A 16,485-nucleotide genomic window follows, 5' to 3' on the forward strand; every position below is an offset into this window, starting at 1 on the left:
TGTTTTGCATAGAAACTTTAATTGCTTCACATGAGCACAAACCTTTTGAATAAACAGGAATTTGCTCACCTCAAGGTGCTGAAATCATGCTTGGAGTGTATAAATGTTTTCTGTTGTACTATTTTACTTTTGGCTAGACAGGATGAAGCTTTTAAATACATAGATTTTCTCCCATTTTTGTAGAGTGTCTATTCCTCCAAATAATGCAAGGAGATTCCATTTTTTTGAGCAAATAGTTCTCTGAGAAATCTATCCATCAAACCTATTCACTTGGTTTATTTTCCAAGGGAAAAAGGGACAAACAAATAAAAAAAGAAGTTAAAATACTTAAATATTATTACATTTATAGTCCTAAAATATGCAAATCAACTGCATTGAATTTTCTATTAGCTTTTAAATATTCACCTCAATATACATTTGTTCTTCAGGGCACACAAGAGATAAATAATTGAGTTAACATTACTAGATAAATCTTTTTCCTGAGCTGCAAATATTCCAGATTATAACCTTGCAGTTGCTATGCAGTAACTACAAATGGAAACTAAACAGATCAAAGTGAGCAAGCAGGAGTCCACACTCAAGTACCCAGAGGCCAAATTTTCTGAGACATCCAGGAGCAGCCCCAGCATTTCAGATTGGTGAGACAAGACCAAATAAAATGTAAAACCTCTGAAATGTAAAACCCAGCTTAAACACAGGGTGCAGGAGCAGCCTGGGTTTTGGGATTGGGCCATGAACAATGTAAGAGCACGAGATTTAAAACCAACAAAACACCCTCAAAACCAAGCCCCACAGCAATTTTGGGTATAGCTGTGGTTTTGAATGTCTAAACAGATTGTGGTGACTTTCAGCCACAGAGAGTGGGAGACCTAATTCCATTCTGGCTTCAGGATTTTCTCTGCACTGAGTAGAGGAGTTCATATTGCACAGTATTATTTCCCTCCCAACAATAAACCAAGCCCTCTCATTTGGGAGATGAACTACAATAATCCAAATTACTCCCATACAATTCCCAATAGTGCCCATGCAGGTGGAAGTAGACAGAAGGAATTAACAGCTTCAGTTAAGCCCTGCTGGAAAACCATTTTTTTGTGAGCTGCAGACTCTGACAGCACCAGGACAACAGGTGAAGTCAGATAAATAGCAAAGAAAATGGTTTTTTGGGTAGGAGTATCAACTGCTAGCCACTTGTGTGTATGTGGATATAATGCTTTCCATGTTCTTCCCTACAGGCCAAGCCAACTCCTCAAAAATAGAGGAGAGGTAAAAACAAGGGCAACAAGAATCAGCTACACAGAGCTCTTCTGCAATGTTGTGGAGAACTTTTATTTTATCACAACACCTGTTGGGTTTCTGGCTTTGTGTTGGTGACTGAATTGATCAGTTATGCTGCAGTGCAGATCAGCTCTGGGGGCTCTCTGCAAACTTCTCTGTTGACTTACCCAAGGAAACAACAATTCAATCCCAGGATGGTCACTGCTTCAGCTATGAGGAAATTTGGATTTAAATTCAATTCCAGGTTGGGCACTCTGCTCCAGCTATGAGGAAATTTGGATTTAAATTCAATCCCAGGATGGGCACTCTGCTCCAGCTATGAGGAAGTTGGGATTTGACTATCTCAGATTTGAGCATATATGTTTCAGTGCATGTGCACTTTGATCAAAAGCAGAAACTCTTTTATCTGTTGTAAAAACTACTTTTTATGGCAGCCAGGGAGAGAAAAAAAAGGATTACAGGACAAACTAACCTTGTGTGGGAGACAGTAATGTACCATCCCAACTGCCCTTCAGGTTTATGAACTCTCCTCATTTATTCATCTTTTTAGGTTGTTTCCACTGGCTTCTGGCACTGGATCAGTTTTAACAGCTCATTGCTGAGACCACACAGAGCTAAGGTGTTTTCTTTGTGCTACAGCTTCTGCAAACAGACTGGGTGGAAGTTTTTGACTCTGAACTTTGAGCTTCTCATCTGGAAGACTGAAGGCAGTTTCCACAGCAAGGAACAAGCCCCAGGTCTGTTCTGTTCGCTCTTGCCCACTACTGGCATATTTTATACACATCAACTCAAGCTGCAGCAGCACTGCTAATATTCTTTTTCTATTTTTCTCAGCAAAGGCATGGAGTTAATAATTAAGACTGGTGAAATACTCTGCTAGGCTGGAGGGAACACCACCTCCTTAAGTGTAACACACCACAAATGGATGCTGCAGTTTGAGCTGGAGGACTCAAATTACTCCCAGATATTCAGAGCCTGCAGAGTTCTTCAGAGAGCCACTGTACCAAGCATGTTCTAAACCTACCCAGCCCAGGGCATGCAGCTTCACTCTATGGGCAGAGCATACCAACCAGGGGAAAACAATCAAGGCTTGCCTTCCAGCCACTCCAGCAACTTCTGAAGTCATTATGAATTCATTTGGCAGAGGAGTGCCATGAGCACTTCACGCATGCAGAGAGACACATTTCAAATGAGCACTCAAAAGATCAGGAAAAGGCAGATCTCCCTGTGTGGCTGATCCTTCTGGAGTGCTTGGACACCATGGTGAGCCACTGACACCAGCAGGCTCTCCTGGAAAAAGACAAGACCCTAAAAAGAGTAAGTTGCTACTTATTTAAAGCAGCAGAAAGGACACATCATGGGGTAAGGGTACTGCTAGAAGATTACAGTAAAATAAACCAAGAAGGATGGAAATCAGTGCTTTGGTGACCATCCAAAGGACAGTGACTGGCCACAACAAGCCCTTTTCTAACAAGCATGTGCACAGCAGGTATGTGCAAACAGGAATCCACAGCTGGAATTTTTCTTGCATACACAAAAAAAAAAGGTGCACTTCAATTCAAAAATAATTTTCAGCCTCTGTAAGATACATTGCTTTAATTATAAATAATAGCTTAAATTTTAAAGAAAAGCATCACTGTGGCTTGTGAAGAGACCTCATGTACATAGAAGAGATTACAGAAAAGGACTCAAAACTTGCTGGGTGGCAGGGCAGTGCTCAGGGTTATGTTCTAGAACTACAACTAGCCTAGGGCTTGTAGTATCTCAATATATTTTCCAGGTCTGAGCTGCTCTTGTTATCAACAGAACCAGCTTGTGTAAGTACATGGAACAGCACAGAATGGGATCCTGCAGCAGCTATGGACTATGGAACACCCCTCAAAAATCAAGCAAGAGTTTAGCACAGAGTGGTGGCAGCTGTGAACTGTTCAAGGACCAAAAACCTCCAGAAAAATCAAGCACACAGCAAAATGCATCCTCCAAGAGAGAAAGGAGAGAACCTGTCCCTGGCAAGAACCCTCAAGCCAGAAACCCAACTTAATAACCCAACTTAATCTTTCCTCATCCTGATTTTAACAGTCATGATCACTCACAGTGCCCCTCCTAAAAGGGGGTGAGTTTGAACAAAATGCAAGAAGGTGCTTGCTGCAGACACTGCTTGCTCAGCACAACCCCCTAAACCAGCAGTGAACTCAAGGAAGAGGTGCCATAAGGAAACATGCTAATTGCATTCTCTTTAATTTGCATGTGCACTTTTTTGGTTTTTTTCTTTCAAATCACTGCTCCAAATCCTTGTGTGCTGGGCAGAGATACCACTCTGTCAGGCTGTAGTTTCAGTTTCCAGGCTGGCTGTGTGACAGTGTCCATGATGGTGCTGGACTTTGTGTTACACTCAGAGAAGCTGCTCAGAATCAGACTGCAGGAATTGCTGGAGTCTCTCAGCCTCTCCCTCACCAAAATGCAAAGGTAAACCAGACATGGTGCAACTCAGGGGAAGAAGGTGAAGAAAAGCACTTCAGAGGTGCACAAGAGTTAAAATTTCATTTTCTTTATGCCTTCCTCCCCTCTATACAGTAGCAAAGAGGAGACAAAGGAAAAGGAACAGCAGGGTTTCAGTGGAAGGCAGAAGGTTCCCAATGGGCTCACCGATGGCTCAGTGCTGCTGGGTGGGGGGGACTTGGTGCTTCACTGCTGCTTGGTTTTAAGGGATAATCTCTGTATCATCTTGTAAAGGAGACCAAAGTGCTGGAAACAGAAGGGAAAAAAAGTAACCATGGCAGTTCTGAACACACAGAAAACTTAGCAGAAGGTTTAAAACAATGCCAGTGTGCAAATGCAGTGCCTTGTGTGCATCAACCACTCATCCTGAAGACAGAGTGGGACTTGATGGATGAGGAGGAATTATGACAAGGAAGCCAAGTTATACAGAAAATGCTGGCTTACAGAAGTGTTTGTGCAGGTCTGTTTCAACTCATATTGAAGAATTTTTATATTTTTTTTGCAATGCAATTCTGTTCCTTCTGAAAGCGAGGAGAAAGCTTCAGATTCCAACACATGCAGGCTCCTGGTCTCTACAGAAACACTGCTGCCAGCAGTTTCAGGCAGGTAAAAATGAACCAGGCAAAAACAGAGATTCCCACCAATTCACAATACTTTAACTGGCTCTTCTCTTTCACAATTTCCACAGTGGCTTAGAAATTCACTTAATTCCCCTTTTGATTTTGCTGGGGTTGATTGTATTTTGATTTGATGTTTGACAGATGGAACAAGATCCAGGCTTCAAATAATTTCAAATTCAAATAACAGAAGTAATGAAGATTGCTAATAGAAATCAAAGTATGTTTTTCCCCTTGTTTATATTCTTACACTGAGTTTTCAAATGCTTGTGGTTTCCCTAAACAAATAATTTACACAAATAACACAAAGTCATCAAAATTGAGAGTGACCTAAAAAGCTTCCCTTTCATTCATGTCCTTCATGAATGCAGGCAGGAACAAAGCCTTGCTCACACTGTCTTGGTTAACAGTGACAAAAACTTTGCATTTAATTGGGCTGGCCAAGACACAGAGTATCACATTTTCAGAGGCATGGACACAGGATGTATTTATAGTTTCACTGAAAAAAGAAAGAAAAACTCTGAAGATGCATTTCTAAGCTGCATCCCAAGTTCAGATATTTCCTAATAGTACAAGCTACAAACTTTTAAATTACCAAGGTAACTAAAATTTGTTGCAAAGTTTCAGTTTGGAGCCAAAAGAGGTTAGCAAGTGAGTTATGCATGTCCTTGACTACAAGAAACAGCTCTACAAAACAGGTTTGCACTGGAATGGCAAGAGACTGCCTTCAGCATAGCCAAGTGGCATTATTGTTCCAGCTTTAGTGCTGGCACTGTGTGAATTTCTGTATCTGATTTGTTTTATAAGTAAAATAATACACCTGTGACTCTTACCTGCACTGCAACATAGGCAACGCCAAGGTAGGCTGCAATACAGACAGCCAGGAGCAGGTCAAAGATTGCTGGCTTGACCCTGGAATAAGGAAAAGTGCACATGAAATTGCTACAGCAGTTCCTGCCAGGGGGTGAGACAACAGCCCAGCATGCCCAGGGGAATTCCATACCTGTATGCATTCATCACCTGCTTCAGCTGGTCGTAGAAAACAAACTCGGGGTCCCTGTGCAAAGGAGAAAATTTTCAGATTCTACTGCACTTCTTGACCCTGCAGTCAGGACAGCCCAGAGCTGTTCCCCAGGAGCTCACCCAACCAGAGACAGGTAAACATGACCACATCCCACACTGGTTTCGAGCTGATTTTAGTCATCAAGATTTTCTTTTCCAACAATCAGAAGCCCTAGGACACAATTCAGAACTCATGCTGCTGTTCAGCTGTCTCCAAAGAGGCTGAACATGAAAGATTCCTCCCTCTGTTCATTAAAACAGCTTCAGTCCAAGCAGGTTCAACAGGATGGAAACTGCCTTTTTTAATTAACCAAAACTTAGTATTCTCCTGCTCTCAGAGTGGGAACAGTGGAACACTGTTTAAATAAATTTAATAAATAATAAATACAGTTTAAAAACAAGCTTTTCAGACAGAGGGAGCTGCTGGGCCTTGTTCCTGTGCTGTGAGGAATCACGAGCATCTTTCTCTGGGAGAAAACCAAGCATGAACCAAAACTGACAGGAGAGCAGAAAAGAGTAAAGCTGCATGTCAAGAAACCAGGAAAGCTGCAGCTCACAGACAAAATTCTGTCCAGGGGGAAGCCAGTTTGCATGCTCTGGCTGGTTCTTTGGTGTCTTTTCTTACCGTTTGTCTGCCTTCACATGATGCTGCTTGACATCCTTCAGGTAGCGTCCCATATAATATTCTAAGGTGTTGAGGAAGGTGCTGTCTTTATCAATAAGCTGGGCAGCCCTGGGCTGACTGCTCAGCCAGTCCATCACTGACTCCAGCTGCTCCTGCTGGATTTGCTGCAGAAAAATACCACCAGAGAAAGGGAGTTAACCACACACCAGAGCTCTCTCTCTCCAAGACTTCAGGTTACAATCACAATGCACTGTGCTTACCATCTGATCTGTGAAGATCTGCATATCTGCAGGTGTTCCCTGCAAAGGAAAATGAAAAAAAAAAACAACACAGGTTATTGTTGAGCTCGGCTGGGCAGGACAAGTCTGGCCAGCACTGCAAGGTGGGCACCTCTTACCTTTTCTGTTAGATTGTAGATGACCCTTGTCAAAGCCTCAGCAATGATCTGAGTATTCCTGGTCAGTGCTTTAGTGTCTATTCGTGCCCTAAAGCAAAAGAGAGGATTATGGACTTGCCAATGGCATCAGCTTCCCTCTAGAAACAACCCATTTTCACTGCATCAGCCATGAGCCTGAATCCAGAGCCCAACACACAATGCTTGCCACCTGTGCCCTGACCATCAGAACAACACAAGCAGTTGTGAGGCCAGTTTGGGGTTCTGGGCTGGGTTTAAACCCCAGCCTTCCTCCCCCAGGGTCCCTCACCTCCTGTCCATGATGCTGTTGCGCAGGCTGTCCCGGTGGCTCTCCAGGTGGGAGATGGTGAACGCCGGCAAGCGCCGGATCGCGAACCGCTCGTGCTCCCACGCCAGCATGTCCTCAGCCAGGTTAATCTTCTTGTGCACCATGGAAAACTTCACCTCTGGGAACTGGCTGGCAACAACCTGAGGACATGGACAAGCCATTCAAGGGTGCTGCCCACTGCAGAGTCCCACCCTGCACTGCCCTGTCTGCCTATACCCACTGCTGTGTGTTCCGCAATGTAAGGTGCAGTTATTGACATTATTAAAGTTGGGTTTTCGGGTCAAAAAGAGCTGTTTCAATGTCTGTACAGAGTGGCATTTGCAGATCTAGTCTGCTTCCCTTGTGGCATGAGTATTTGTCTGCACTTCAAACCGAGTGACCCTAAACAATACATGAGTTATTTCAATAGCACATCCTTTCTTCACATCTTCCTTCCTCTCATGGAGAGCCGTACAGTAAGTCCCAAACTCCCATGAACTTAAAGTGCTTTTCCTTACCATCTCCAGTTCTCTCAGAAATGCATGCTGCAAGGTGCCCTCCTTGGGAGGCTTTGAGACATGAAGATGAAGGCTATTGCCTCTGCCCAGAGTGTCAAGGCAGAGAACAAATGCTACATTGTCCTGCAGCAGGCTGGAATCTGGAACAGAAAAATCCAAACCTTTATTGCTACATCTTGCGCTGGGATTTCCACACCCCGCCCCCCCCCCCCAAAAAAAAAAGCAAGGCTCACACAAGGAGATTCTCACAGGAGAGCTGGTAATTAATTATAAACATTTAACACAATCAGTCCCTTACTCACCAGTGTGGTCCAAATTGTCCTCCAGCCACCGCTTAGTTCCTTGATAATTAAACTTGCCACCTCCAGATGCAAAGAACAGTAAGTTATACCTGCCCATCAAAGAAGCCAGAAAAGGGTTAGCATGCTGCAAGAATTCCTGCACTCAGCCTTGGAGGTGTGGTGAAATCACAACCACTTGCACCTGACATCCAAGACAAACTGTCCATTAACAAACACTTCCCACATGCCACATACTCAGGTAATGGCAGGACAGATTAAAAGTGGGGAGTTCCCAGGGCTTGAGGATTGAATCATCCCCTCCACATTTAACCCCAAACACAGCAGTTCCTTACCCAGCATGGGTCCTTCTGTAGGTGTAGAGCCGAGAGAACAGCCTGGCCAGTTCCAGCAGCACAGAGATTCCACTGCCATTGGAGTCAGCCCCATGGGACAGCCACTGCAGGATGAGGTGGGACACACACAAGGTGACAAACCTACACTGAGCACCTGAACAGCTGCAAGACAGCACAGCACTGTGCTCCACTTTAACTGCCCCACAGCCTTCAGGCCAAGAAAAGACACAGAGGGGAAAAAAGACAGGAACAGAGAGCTGCAGGAAGAAAGAATACTCACTGGAGCCACTCCAAAGGAATCATAGTGGGCAACTATCACAACAGTGGGCATGTCTTCTCCACCCAGCCCTGTCAGCCTTCCCTGGAGAGGAAAGAGAGCAGTGTCACTCCCCATCACCTCTCATGTGCCTGTACAAGGACAGCCTGACTTCTACATTCCTGTCCAGTCTGCCGTGGCCTTGGTTGTGAGGACTTCAGATTCCTGGCTGAGAGTCCCCTGACTTGCTCTGTCAGACCAAATGTCTGATTAAGTCCCAATAAAAGAAGTCACCTCATCAATGTTGCCAGTTTGAACCCACACACAACTCACCTCCACACTGGGGATGAGCCAGTCATTGATAGCTTTGCTTTGAGCCCCGCTGGTCACCATCTGGAAGCCATTGGCAGTTGCTGTGTGCAGCAGAACTGGAACAAAAACACCAAAAAACCCTCCAATGTACACCTGGGGAAGTTTCCTTCTTTTCCCCTGCTAACTGAGCTTTGGAGAGACCAGCTTTAAACCATTTAAGCCCTCTCACTTGTCACTGGTGTTTATGCAATGACACAGAATCTTGGTGACCATGCTTTTTCATTCTGTTGTAAAATCCCAGTATTTTGGGCTGGTCAAAAACTTCTCCTCAACAGTACTAAAATTAGTCATAAGCAGCAGTTCATTAAGACAGTCATATTATTTACATGGAATAATCAAACTGACTTGTGGTCAGACAGAAAACTTCAGCTTCTACCAACATACCATCATCACTTAGCATTTTCAATGCTGCTTTTAACCTAGTTTTGATTTCTACTTCACTTGCAGCAGTGTGAAGCTGAGAACTTCCTGCAACCGTGTGTCCAACTACAGTCAAGCAATGCTTTCCTTCCACTGAATCTCTAAACACTTTCACAAAGACTGAATAAACACAAAGGTGACAGAACACTGCTTCACGGTGCAGATGACACAGCAGACTCTTCCCAGAGGTGGGAACAGGCCTGTCTTCCTCAAAACTTTTTCCTCCTTGTTAGAACTCACCTTCTGCAGCTGAGGCAGAACCTTGTGATGCAGAAGCAGCCCGTGTTTGTTCATAGATAGACAGCAGCTCCTCATCTTCCACTGCAAAGTAGACTGGCACAATGGTTTCCATAGCAAGCATTTCTGGCTCTATCTCCATGAATTGCTGAGGATTTAAGCGAGACACAAACTTAGCATCTGCTAAACACGACAGGTGTCAAGAAAAAATTAACAACCAAAGCAGAGAGAAAAGTTTTAAAATTAGAATACGATTTGTTGTGCATTACAACAGAAGCTTCCAGCCCTGCAGCAACCAAGCTTTTCTCCAATACGCCTCCCATGGGAAGAGGAAGAAAACTTTTTTGTTTACCCGCACAACATCCTGGGGGACAGAGGAGATGGATCGTGGCAAGATGATCACCACAGCCCCGGCTGACTGGCGCAGAGCCTTCTGGTACTGCTCGTAGGAGAAGTCCACCAGCCGCATCATGACGCAGCGGCGGCTCAGCACGTCCGCTTCCACGGTGCGCGCCTCCGTGTTCAGCACCGCGCTCCTGGTGCCTGCCAGCAGGGAAAGCAGGAGAGCTGGTGAGGCACTGCACCCCAACCCCTCTGCTCCAGCCTGCCTCCTGCTCAGAACGCTCCTGGGGACAGTCTGGTGGGCTGCAGAAAGCTGAGTTTGCCTGTTCCTCGTGCGAGAAGGAGCAGAGGTCTGTGGGTTTTCCTGTGCAGCCACATCCTGCCAGACCCCACCTTGTTCCACACCACAGCCTCGCCTTCCGGTCTTCCTCCTCAGCACAACACACAGGCTACCTGTCTGCTCACCTGCACCTAATACCTGCAGCCAGCAGCACACCTGGAGACAGCCTGGCCTCTCCAGAGCCTCCCCCAGCTGTAGAATCAAGCTGTGCTGATGACACCAGACAGCCCCATGTCACCCCAAGGACACCAGACAGCCCCATGTCACCCCAAGGGCTGCTCTCACTCTGCCACAAGGAAGGCTCTGTAGCTGGCAGAATTACAGAGGAGCAGGCTGCTCCTGAGGGCTCGCCCTCTCCTACTCTCAGTGCCAGCAGATCAAATCCCCCACATGGAAATGCAATCCAGGCTTGCCAGAAGCTCCTGCATTCCCCAAGGGAGGGCCAAAAGGACATCTTGTCCAAACAAGAGAGGGTCAAATCCACCTTACAATTTATAATTCAATTTCTTCTTCTGTAGCTCTGGCACCTCCCCTGGAGATCTCATCATTCTGGGTCCCCACAGAGGGACAGACGAGGTGCTCCAGCCTCTGTCACACAGGAGCATGGCTGAGAACTAGATTTAAACCTGGCTTAGCTTAACTCTAACATTAGCTTGGTCTCATCAAAGGTCACAGAAACACCTAAACAAGAAAAATCTACACTTCTCCTGCACAGTATGAGGGCCACATACCCAGAAACAGAAACCAGGCACAATGTAAATTCTCCCCACAGACCTCTGACACTAAACAAACAAACATTAATGGCACCCCTGCTCTAACCAGAGAAAAACAATTCAAAATGAGGATAATCCCTCCACCACTTCCAAAGGAATGATGTGGAAACACAGCAATGTGTGCACTCACAGTTCTGTTCTCTCTGCCATCTAAGCAGAGCAGACACAACAGTACTTTTCTGACAGGTTGATTTTCTGTAGCTTCTCTACAGAGAGAGCTGGTTAATAATCACTGATTTACAAACTAAAGAATTCTAATTCTATTAGTATTAGAGGAAGTCCAAGCTTGTTCTTAAATTGCTCTATGAGTGATGCTGACAAAAAACTCTTCCCTCTGCAAGAAGAGGCTGAGCAGCAACCTGTTACTTGGTATTTTTGGAAAAGGATAAGAGAATCTGGAACAACAAATCAGCTCAGTTGGTCAGAGGATGGTGCTGACAATGCCAAGCTTATGGGTTTGATTCCTCTGTGGGTCATTCCCTTTGAGAGTTGGACTTGGTGATTCTTGTGGGTCCCTTCCAACTCAGACTGCTCTGAAATACAGCTTTTATCCTGAAGGACATCTCAGAACACACAAGGAAAAGGAAAAGCAGCTACCCAAAGGGAGGAGGAAGGAACAAAGGAAACACACAGCCCACCAAGCTTAAAGGCTCCAGGAAAAGAAACAGCATAAAAAGTTAACTGGAAGCATCTTAAAGAACTAACACCTGGCTTTTCAAGAGGTCACAAAATTGTGAGCACTTGGCTAGAGGGGACACTCAGGCAAGCAAAGTCAAAGCCAGCTGAATCACATTCCTGCTGCCCCTGTTCAGCCTGCCAACAGCTCCCAGCACCTGAGAAAAGACAGAGAGTCCTACCCCCATGCAAGGGCCTGCCTTGGAGCTACTGAGGCTGTCAGCAAGAGAGCCCTCAAGATGTGGACACATTCTAAGAAACTGTGATGGAAGAGCCCAGAAATAATTTAATTTATTTAGAAGCCACCAGAGGCATGAAGTGTTTAAGGAATACACAGGCACAGCTGCATTTCATAACTTATATATTTGAACTTATTAAGATCTGAAAGAATGAGGGATGGCGTCTCATGGGCAGCACAAATTAAACGTGAGGCTGTTCATTGGTAACTCCATAGAGGAGTCACTCACAGACAGAGCAACATGCCCTGGTCTGGAATAAAATCTCTACAGAAGACCCAGAAACAACCAGTGATTCTGGGTTTGTGGGCACACAGGGGAGGAGGCTGAGGGTTGCAGCACCTCAAGGACTCACAGAACAGGGTGTGTCTCTGACCCAAAGAAAGGTGTTGCACAATCAGCAGGCTGCAGCTAAGAGAACAGAGGATGTAAAGGTCAGCTGTAACACAGGGGAAGGACGAGCTCTCAAACGGAGCCACTGGAGCAACACACAGAGCTGAGGATGAAGAGCAAAGACGAAGCAACCTGTCAATAAAGGAGTCAAAGGCAAAAGGACAAAACTGAGCTCACCACCGAGTTTACCAGAATGCAGGAGGTATGCAGCTGGGCTCCTCAAAACACAGAGCCCTCAGCCCACAGACAGGGTCCTTGGCTAGGTGACCATCTAGGTCACCACAATGGAGCTCCCATCCCCTCTCCTGCTCGTGCTGAGCCTGGGCAGCGAAATTCGGCCAGAAGGGTCCCTCCTGCGGCCTCCCCTGCTCCTGAGCCTGGCCCCGGGCCCGGCTGCTGCCGCCTCCCAGAGCCCCCGAGCCCTCCCCTAGGCCTGGCCGCCCTTCCTGGGCCGCCCGCGGCTTCACGGCCTACCCTGGGCTCCTCCCCGGGCTCGGGGCTCCCTTCCCACGGCCCCACCACCCCTGAAGGGGCCGCTGCCGGCAGGACCGAGCCCGGCCGGGCCGTGCAGTTCCTCACCATAGGGCTGCCCGCCCAGCTCGTACTGCTGCATGCGGTAAACCGTGAACTCGTGCGCCGCCTCGGCGGCGGGCGGCGGCCCCAGGAGCAGGAGCACGGCGGGCACGAAGAGCAGGACGCTGAGCGGGAGGCACGAGGCCTTGAGCACCGACTCCAGCACCTCACCCGCCTCCTCCAGCATCGCCGCGGCCCCGGCCCGCACTGCGGCCTGCTCGGCACGCACGGCGCGCGCCGCGCGGCATGCCGGGATCTGTAGTTCGCGCGCCGCCGCGAGGGGCGCTGGGAATTGTAGTCGCGGCAGCCCGTGCGGGCCGCAGTACCGCCCCGCCTTGGCCTGCAGGGGGCGCCCTCCCCGCGGCCTGGCGCTCCCGAGCGCCCCCCAGCGGATGGGATGGGATGGGATGGGATGGGATGGGATGGGATGGGATGGGATGGGATCCATGGGATGGGATGGGATGGGATGGGATGGGATGGGATGGGATGGGATGGGATGGGATGGGATCCATGGGATGGGATGGGATGGGATGGGATGGGATCCATGGGATGGGATGGGATGGGATGGGATCCATGGGATGGGATGGGATGGGATGGGATGGGATGGGATGGGATGGGATCCATGGTATGGGATGGGATGGGATCCATGGGATGGGATGGGATGGGATCCATGGGATGGGATGAACAAGACCAGACGGGAGGCTCCTGCTGCCCCCTCAGCGGGGTGATCCCCCTGCCCCAAGAACAGGAGGGCAGCTCCAGCTGTCCCCAGAATACAAAAACATCTCCCAGGCACTACCTGGCCTCCAGAGGAAAAAAATCGAAGGAAATCAGCCCAAGGCTTTCTGATCACTTTGATTTATTGCAAAACAAATGGGCTGCACACTCAGCTCCCATAGAGGGGCTGGGCCAGCAGGTTTTATGAGTCCCCAGTGCTTTGGTGGCCTCTGGCACGGTGAGAGGAGGCATTTGGGTGCTGGCCTGATTTTTCCCTACATGAGGGAACAGAAGAGCAGGGATCTGAGGCACAAGCTGGCCGTGTCTTCAGGCCCAGGATGACACCAGGCTCCCCAGTCTCTCTGGACACCTCCTTCTGCCTGTGCTAGTGCCAGCCCTGTCACTACAGCTCCGAGCACTGTCATGGCATTTGCCCTGGCAAATTTGCCCAGCCTTTGCACCCTGGGGAGGGTCTGGCTGTGGCTGCAGCCCTCTGCCATCCTTGGGCTGGGCAAGACGTCAAGCTTGGATTCCTCCTCAGCAGCTGTGCCCATCACAGAAGCTCCAAAAGGATTCCAAAGGCTTGGGAGGGCCACCTGGTTGGGGAAATCCACCTTATTTACCACTGTGCCCTGGAGTAAAACACCCTCAGGGGGGCAGGTACAGCACCTCTGCACACCCAAAGCACACACACAGAACCTGAGCACTGCGGCTATCCCAGCAGAGCATCAATCCCAAAATGTGCCTGTATCTTTCACTCCCAGCCTAGAGGCAATTCCTGTCCCTGTGCTGCAGCCACACTGAGGCACCATCCCAGTCTGATGGGACTGGAAAGCCTGGCCCCAGCTCACACCTGGTCAGCCTGCATTGCTACAGTCCTGCCAGGCCAGGACCAGCACCATGAGGCCCTGGGGGCTGTCTGGCATCTCTTGCTCTCCCCGTGGCCCCTCACAGGCTGGGGAGATTGCTCATCATGCTGGAGTTGCTGGAGAGAGGCGCCCTGGGCCGAGCATTCCAGGCCACGGAGCTACGGAAGCTGTCTCGGTAGCGCAGGGAGCTCTCGGTGGAGGAGCCAGAATTGATGTCTGAGATGACCAGGCAGCTGCCAGGCTCGCAGAGCCCGGCCCTGACACAGCAGCAGCACAGCAGGCTCCCCACGGCACGGCGAACCTCCACGCTCCGCAGGGAATAAATGATGGGATTGACTCCCGAGTTCAGCAGGGCCAGAGCCAGGGTCCAGTCCAGGCCGTGCAGGTGGCTGCAGGCCCCGGTGTCGCAGAAGACGTCGGAGAGCAGCAGGACAAAGAGGGGACTCCAGCAGAGGATGAAGGCCCCCAGGATCATCAGCACCGTCTTCAGCAGGCGCAGGGAGCGCTTGCGACCGTGCCGGGAGCTGCTTTGCCTGGAACTGGCCTGCACCAGATGAAAGATGGAGATGTAGAGGCCGATGATGCCCAGGAGGATGATGCTGAACATGACTACGGAGAAGAGGATGTAGTTCTTGGAGTAGAGAGGCAGGAGCACGGAGCAGGCCTGGAAATCGCAGAGGCAGTTCCAGCCCAGCAGCGGGAGCAGCCCGATGACGAGGGCCAGCAGCCAGCAGGACACGATGAGGCCACGCAGGCGCAGGGTCTTGCTGGCCTCGTTCTCAGCGATCGGCCTCACCATGGCGCCGTAACGCTCGATGGCCGTCACCAGCAGGCTGAAGGTGGAGGCAGCCAAGGCGACGAAGAGGATGCCCTCCCGCAGGAACCAGAGCGGAGGGGACAGCTGGAAGGTCTTGCTGCCCGAGAGGCAGAGGTTGCAGAGGTAGGCGATCCCTGCCAGCAGGTCGCTGACGGTGATGCTGGCGATGCAGGAGTAGACCCAGCGCCGGGCGCGCAGGCAGCGCAGCACGGCCAGCAGCACCAGCAGGTTCTCCAGGATGATGGCGCAGCTGATGATGGCGAAGGTGGTGCGGACGAGCCCCATGCCCTCGTCCCCAGACTGCCTGTTGGTGAGCTTGCCTGAGAAGTTGTAGTGCTGCAGGATGATGTTCACATTTCTCGTGGCAGCCAGCTGCAGGCAGGAGGCTTTTGTGCCCATCAGGTCGAGTCTGAGCTCGGGATGTTGAGCAGAGTCCAGGGGAAGGAGGAGGGAACGATTCACCAACCAGCTCAGCACTGGAGCATCCATCTTCTGAGCCTGGGTCAGCAGCCAAGGGATGCTCGATGGAGGAGGGGGTCAGGTAGGGCTTGGGGCAGAGCAGATCCTCGGTTTGAGGGCTGGAGCAGCTGTGAGCCTGAGCCCAGCAGCCCTGCTCAGCGTGGAGGTGAGCGTCAGAGCCCTGTCTGCCAGCCCTGCAGCACTGAAAGAGCAAGGGGAGAGGAGGGTGAGGTGTTTTGTAAGTCCACCCAAGAGCATGGGCTTCCTGTTGTTTAATAAAGTTTCCTGTTGTGACTGAGAGTATTGACATCTCTTCTAACAGCTGTCATTTCTTGGTAAGGGTCTGGTTATTCTCGGCTTTGCTGTGGTTGTGAAGGTGTGACACGAACAAAGTGCCAGGGCCCTCTTTGGGTTTGGGAGCAGGCTGTGTCAAACGGGGCAACACCTTGATGGGTGGAGTCTGCGGGGCTGAACAGATCCAAGAGCTGCTAAGAGCACCCAGACAGCTTCAGACACACTGGGTTCACCCCTGAGCCTGGCAGAGAGCCACTGCCTCTTCCCCAGCTGCCCTGGGCACCACCCATGCTCAGATCCCTATTGAGAGCGGTGATGGATTTGTCTTTACAGACAGGCTGTGGGTCTGCTGGTAAACAAAACCAGCACTGAGAGATAAAAGAAGCAATGGGAAGGATTCCACTGATTGATGAATAGAAAAAAAAAAAAAAGATATTTGCCTTTACAAACAAACTAGGTTTGCTGATAAATGAAATTGGATATTGAAAGATGAAAGAAACAATGGGGAAGAACCATAAATTTCATAAGAATTAAAAGTTAAGAGGGAGGGTTATACATTAGAGGGGAATCTTAGGTATCAGGCACTCTGGGAAGTCTGTGCCTCTCAAGTACCTCAACTAATGGGGAAAGAGAGGGACATGGAGCTGGGAAATTGGGATAAAAAGGAGACTGCATCTTCCAAAAATTTGAGAGACCCCAGGGGGATGCCCCATGGCCTCTCCCTTTATTTGAATAAAGTAAAGGGACTTCTCTGTCTCCT

General features: G+C 49.2%; 2 protein-coding genes across 2 annotated transcripts; both read right to left on the minus strand.

Annotated features, from left to right (window-relative positions):
* Window positions 1-12,861, minus strand: NCLN (nicalin). The gene is made up of 15 exons (XM_023943043.2): window positions 12,576-12,861; window positions 9,590-9,780; window positions 9,241-9,385; window positions 8,542-8,636; window positions 8,233-8,313; window positions 7,953-8,056; window positions 7,621-7,709; window positions 7,319-7,458; window positions 6,783-6,961; window positions 6,476-6,563; window positions 6,339-6,377; window positions 6,079-6,242; window positions 5,395-5,448; window positions 5,225-5,303; window positions 1-4,020 (listed from the first exon to the last, which is right to left on the minus strand). Exons 1-15 carry the CDS (start codon window positions 12,754-12,756, stop codon window positions 3,961-3,963), a joined length of 1,689 nt encoding a protein of 562 aa, XP_023798811.1. The 5' UTR covers window positions 12,757-12,861; the 3' UTR covers window positions 1-3,960.
* A 550-nt stretch (window positions 12,862-13,411) lies between these two features.
* Window positions 13,412-15,637, minus strand: S1PR4 (sphingosine-1-phosphate receptor 4). Its single transcript, XM_023943064.2, has one exon. It carries the CDS (start codon window positions 15,459-15,461, stop codon window positions 14,235-14,237), a length of 1,227 nt encoding a protein of 408 aa, XP_023798832.2. The 5' UTR covers window positions 15,462-15,637; the 3' UTR covers window positions 13,412-14,234.
* Window positions 15,638-16,485: the final 848 nt, after the last annotated feature.

The sequence above is a fragment of the Cyanistes caeruleus genome, chromosome 25, assembly GCF_971803275.1.
Source record: "Cyanistes caeruleus chromosome 25, bCyaCae1.hap1.1, whole genome shotgun sequence".
Lineage (NCBI taxonomy): Eukaryota > Metazoa > Chordata > Aves > Passeriformes > Paridae > Cyanistes > Cyanistes caeruleus.

Bases quoted from the DNA above. Each gene is read 5' to 3' on its own strand.
- NCLN (XM_023943043.2), bottom strand. From the start codon at position 12,756: ATGCTGGAGGAGGCGGGTGAGGTGCTGGAGTCGGTGCTCAAGGCCTCG. The intron at 8,314-8,541 runs GTGAGTTGTGTG...TTTCCTCTCCAG, and splicing joins GGCTCATCCCCAGTGTGGAG to GGAAGGCTGACAGGGCTGGG. The intron at 7,710-7,952 runs GTAAGGAACTGC...TTTGATGGGCAG, and splicing joins TACAGAAGGACCCATGCTGG to GTATAACTTACTGTTCTTTG.
- S1PR4 (XM_023943064.2), bottom strand. From the start codon at position 15,461: ATGGATGCTCCAGTGCTGAGCTGGTTGGTGAATCGTTCCCTCCTCCTT.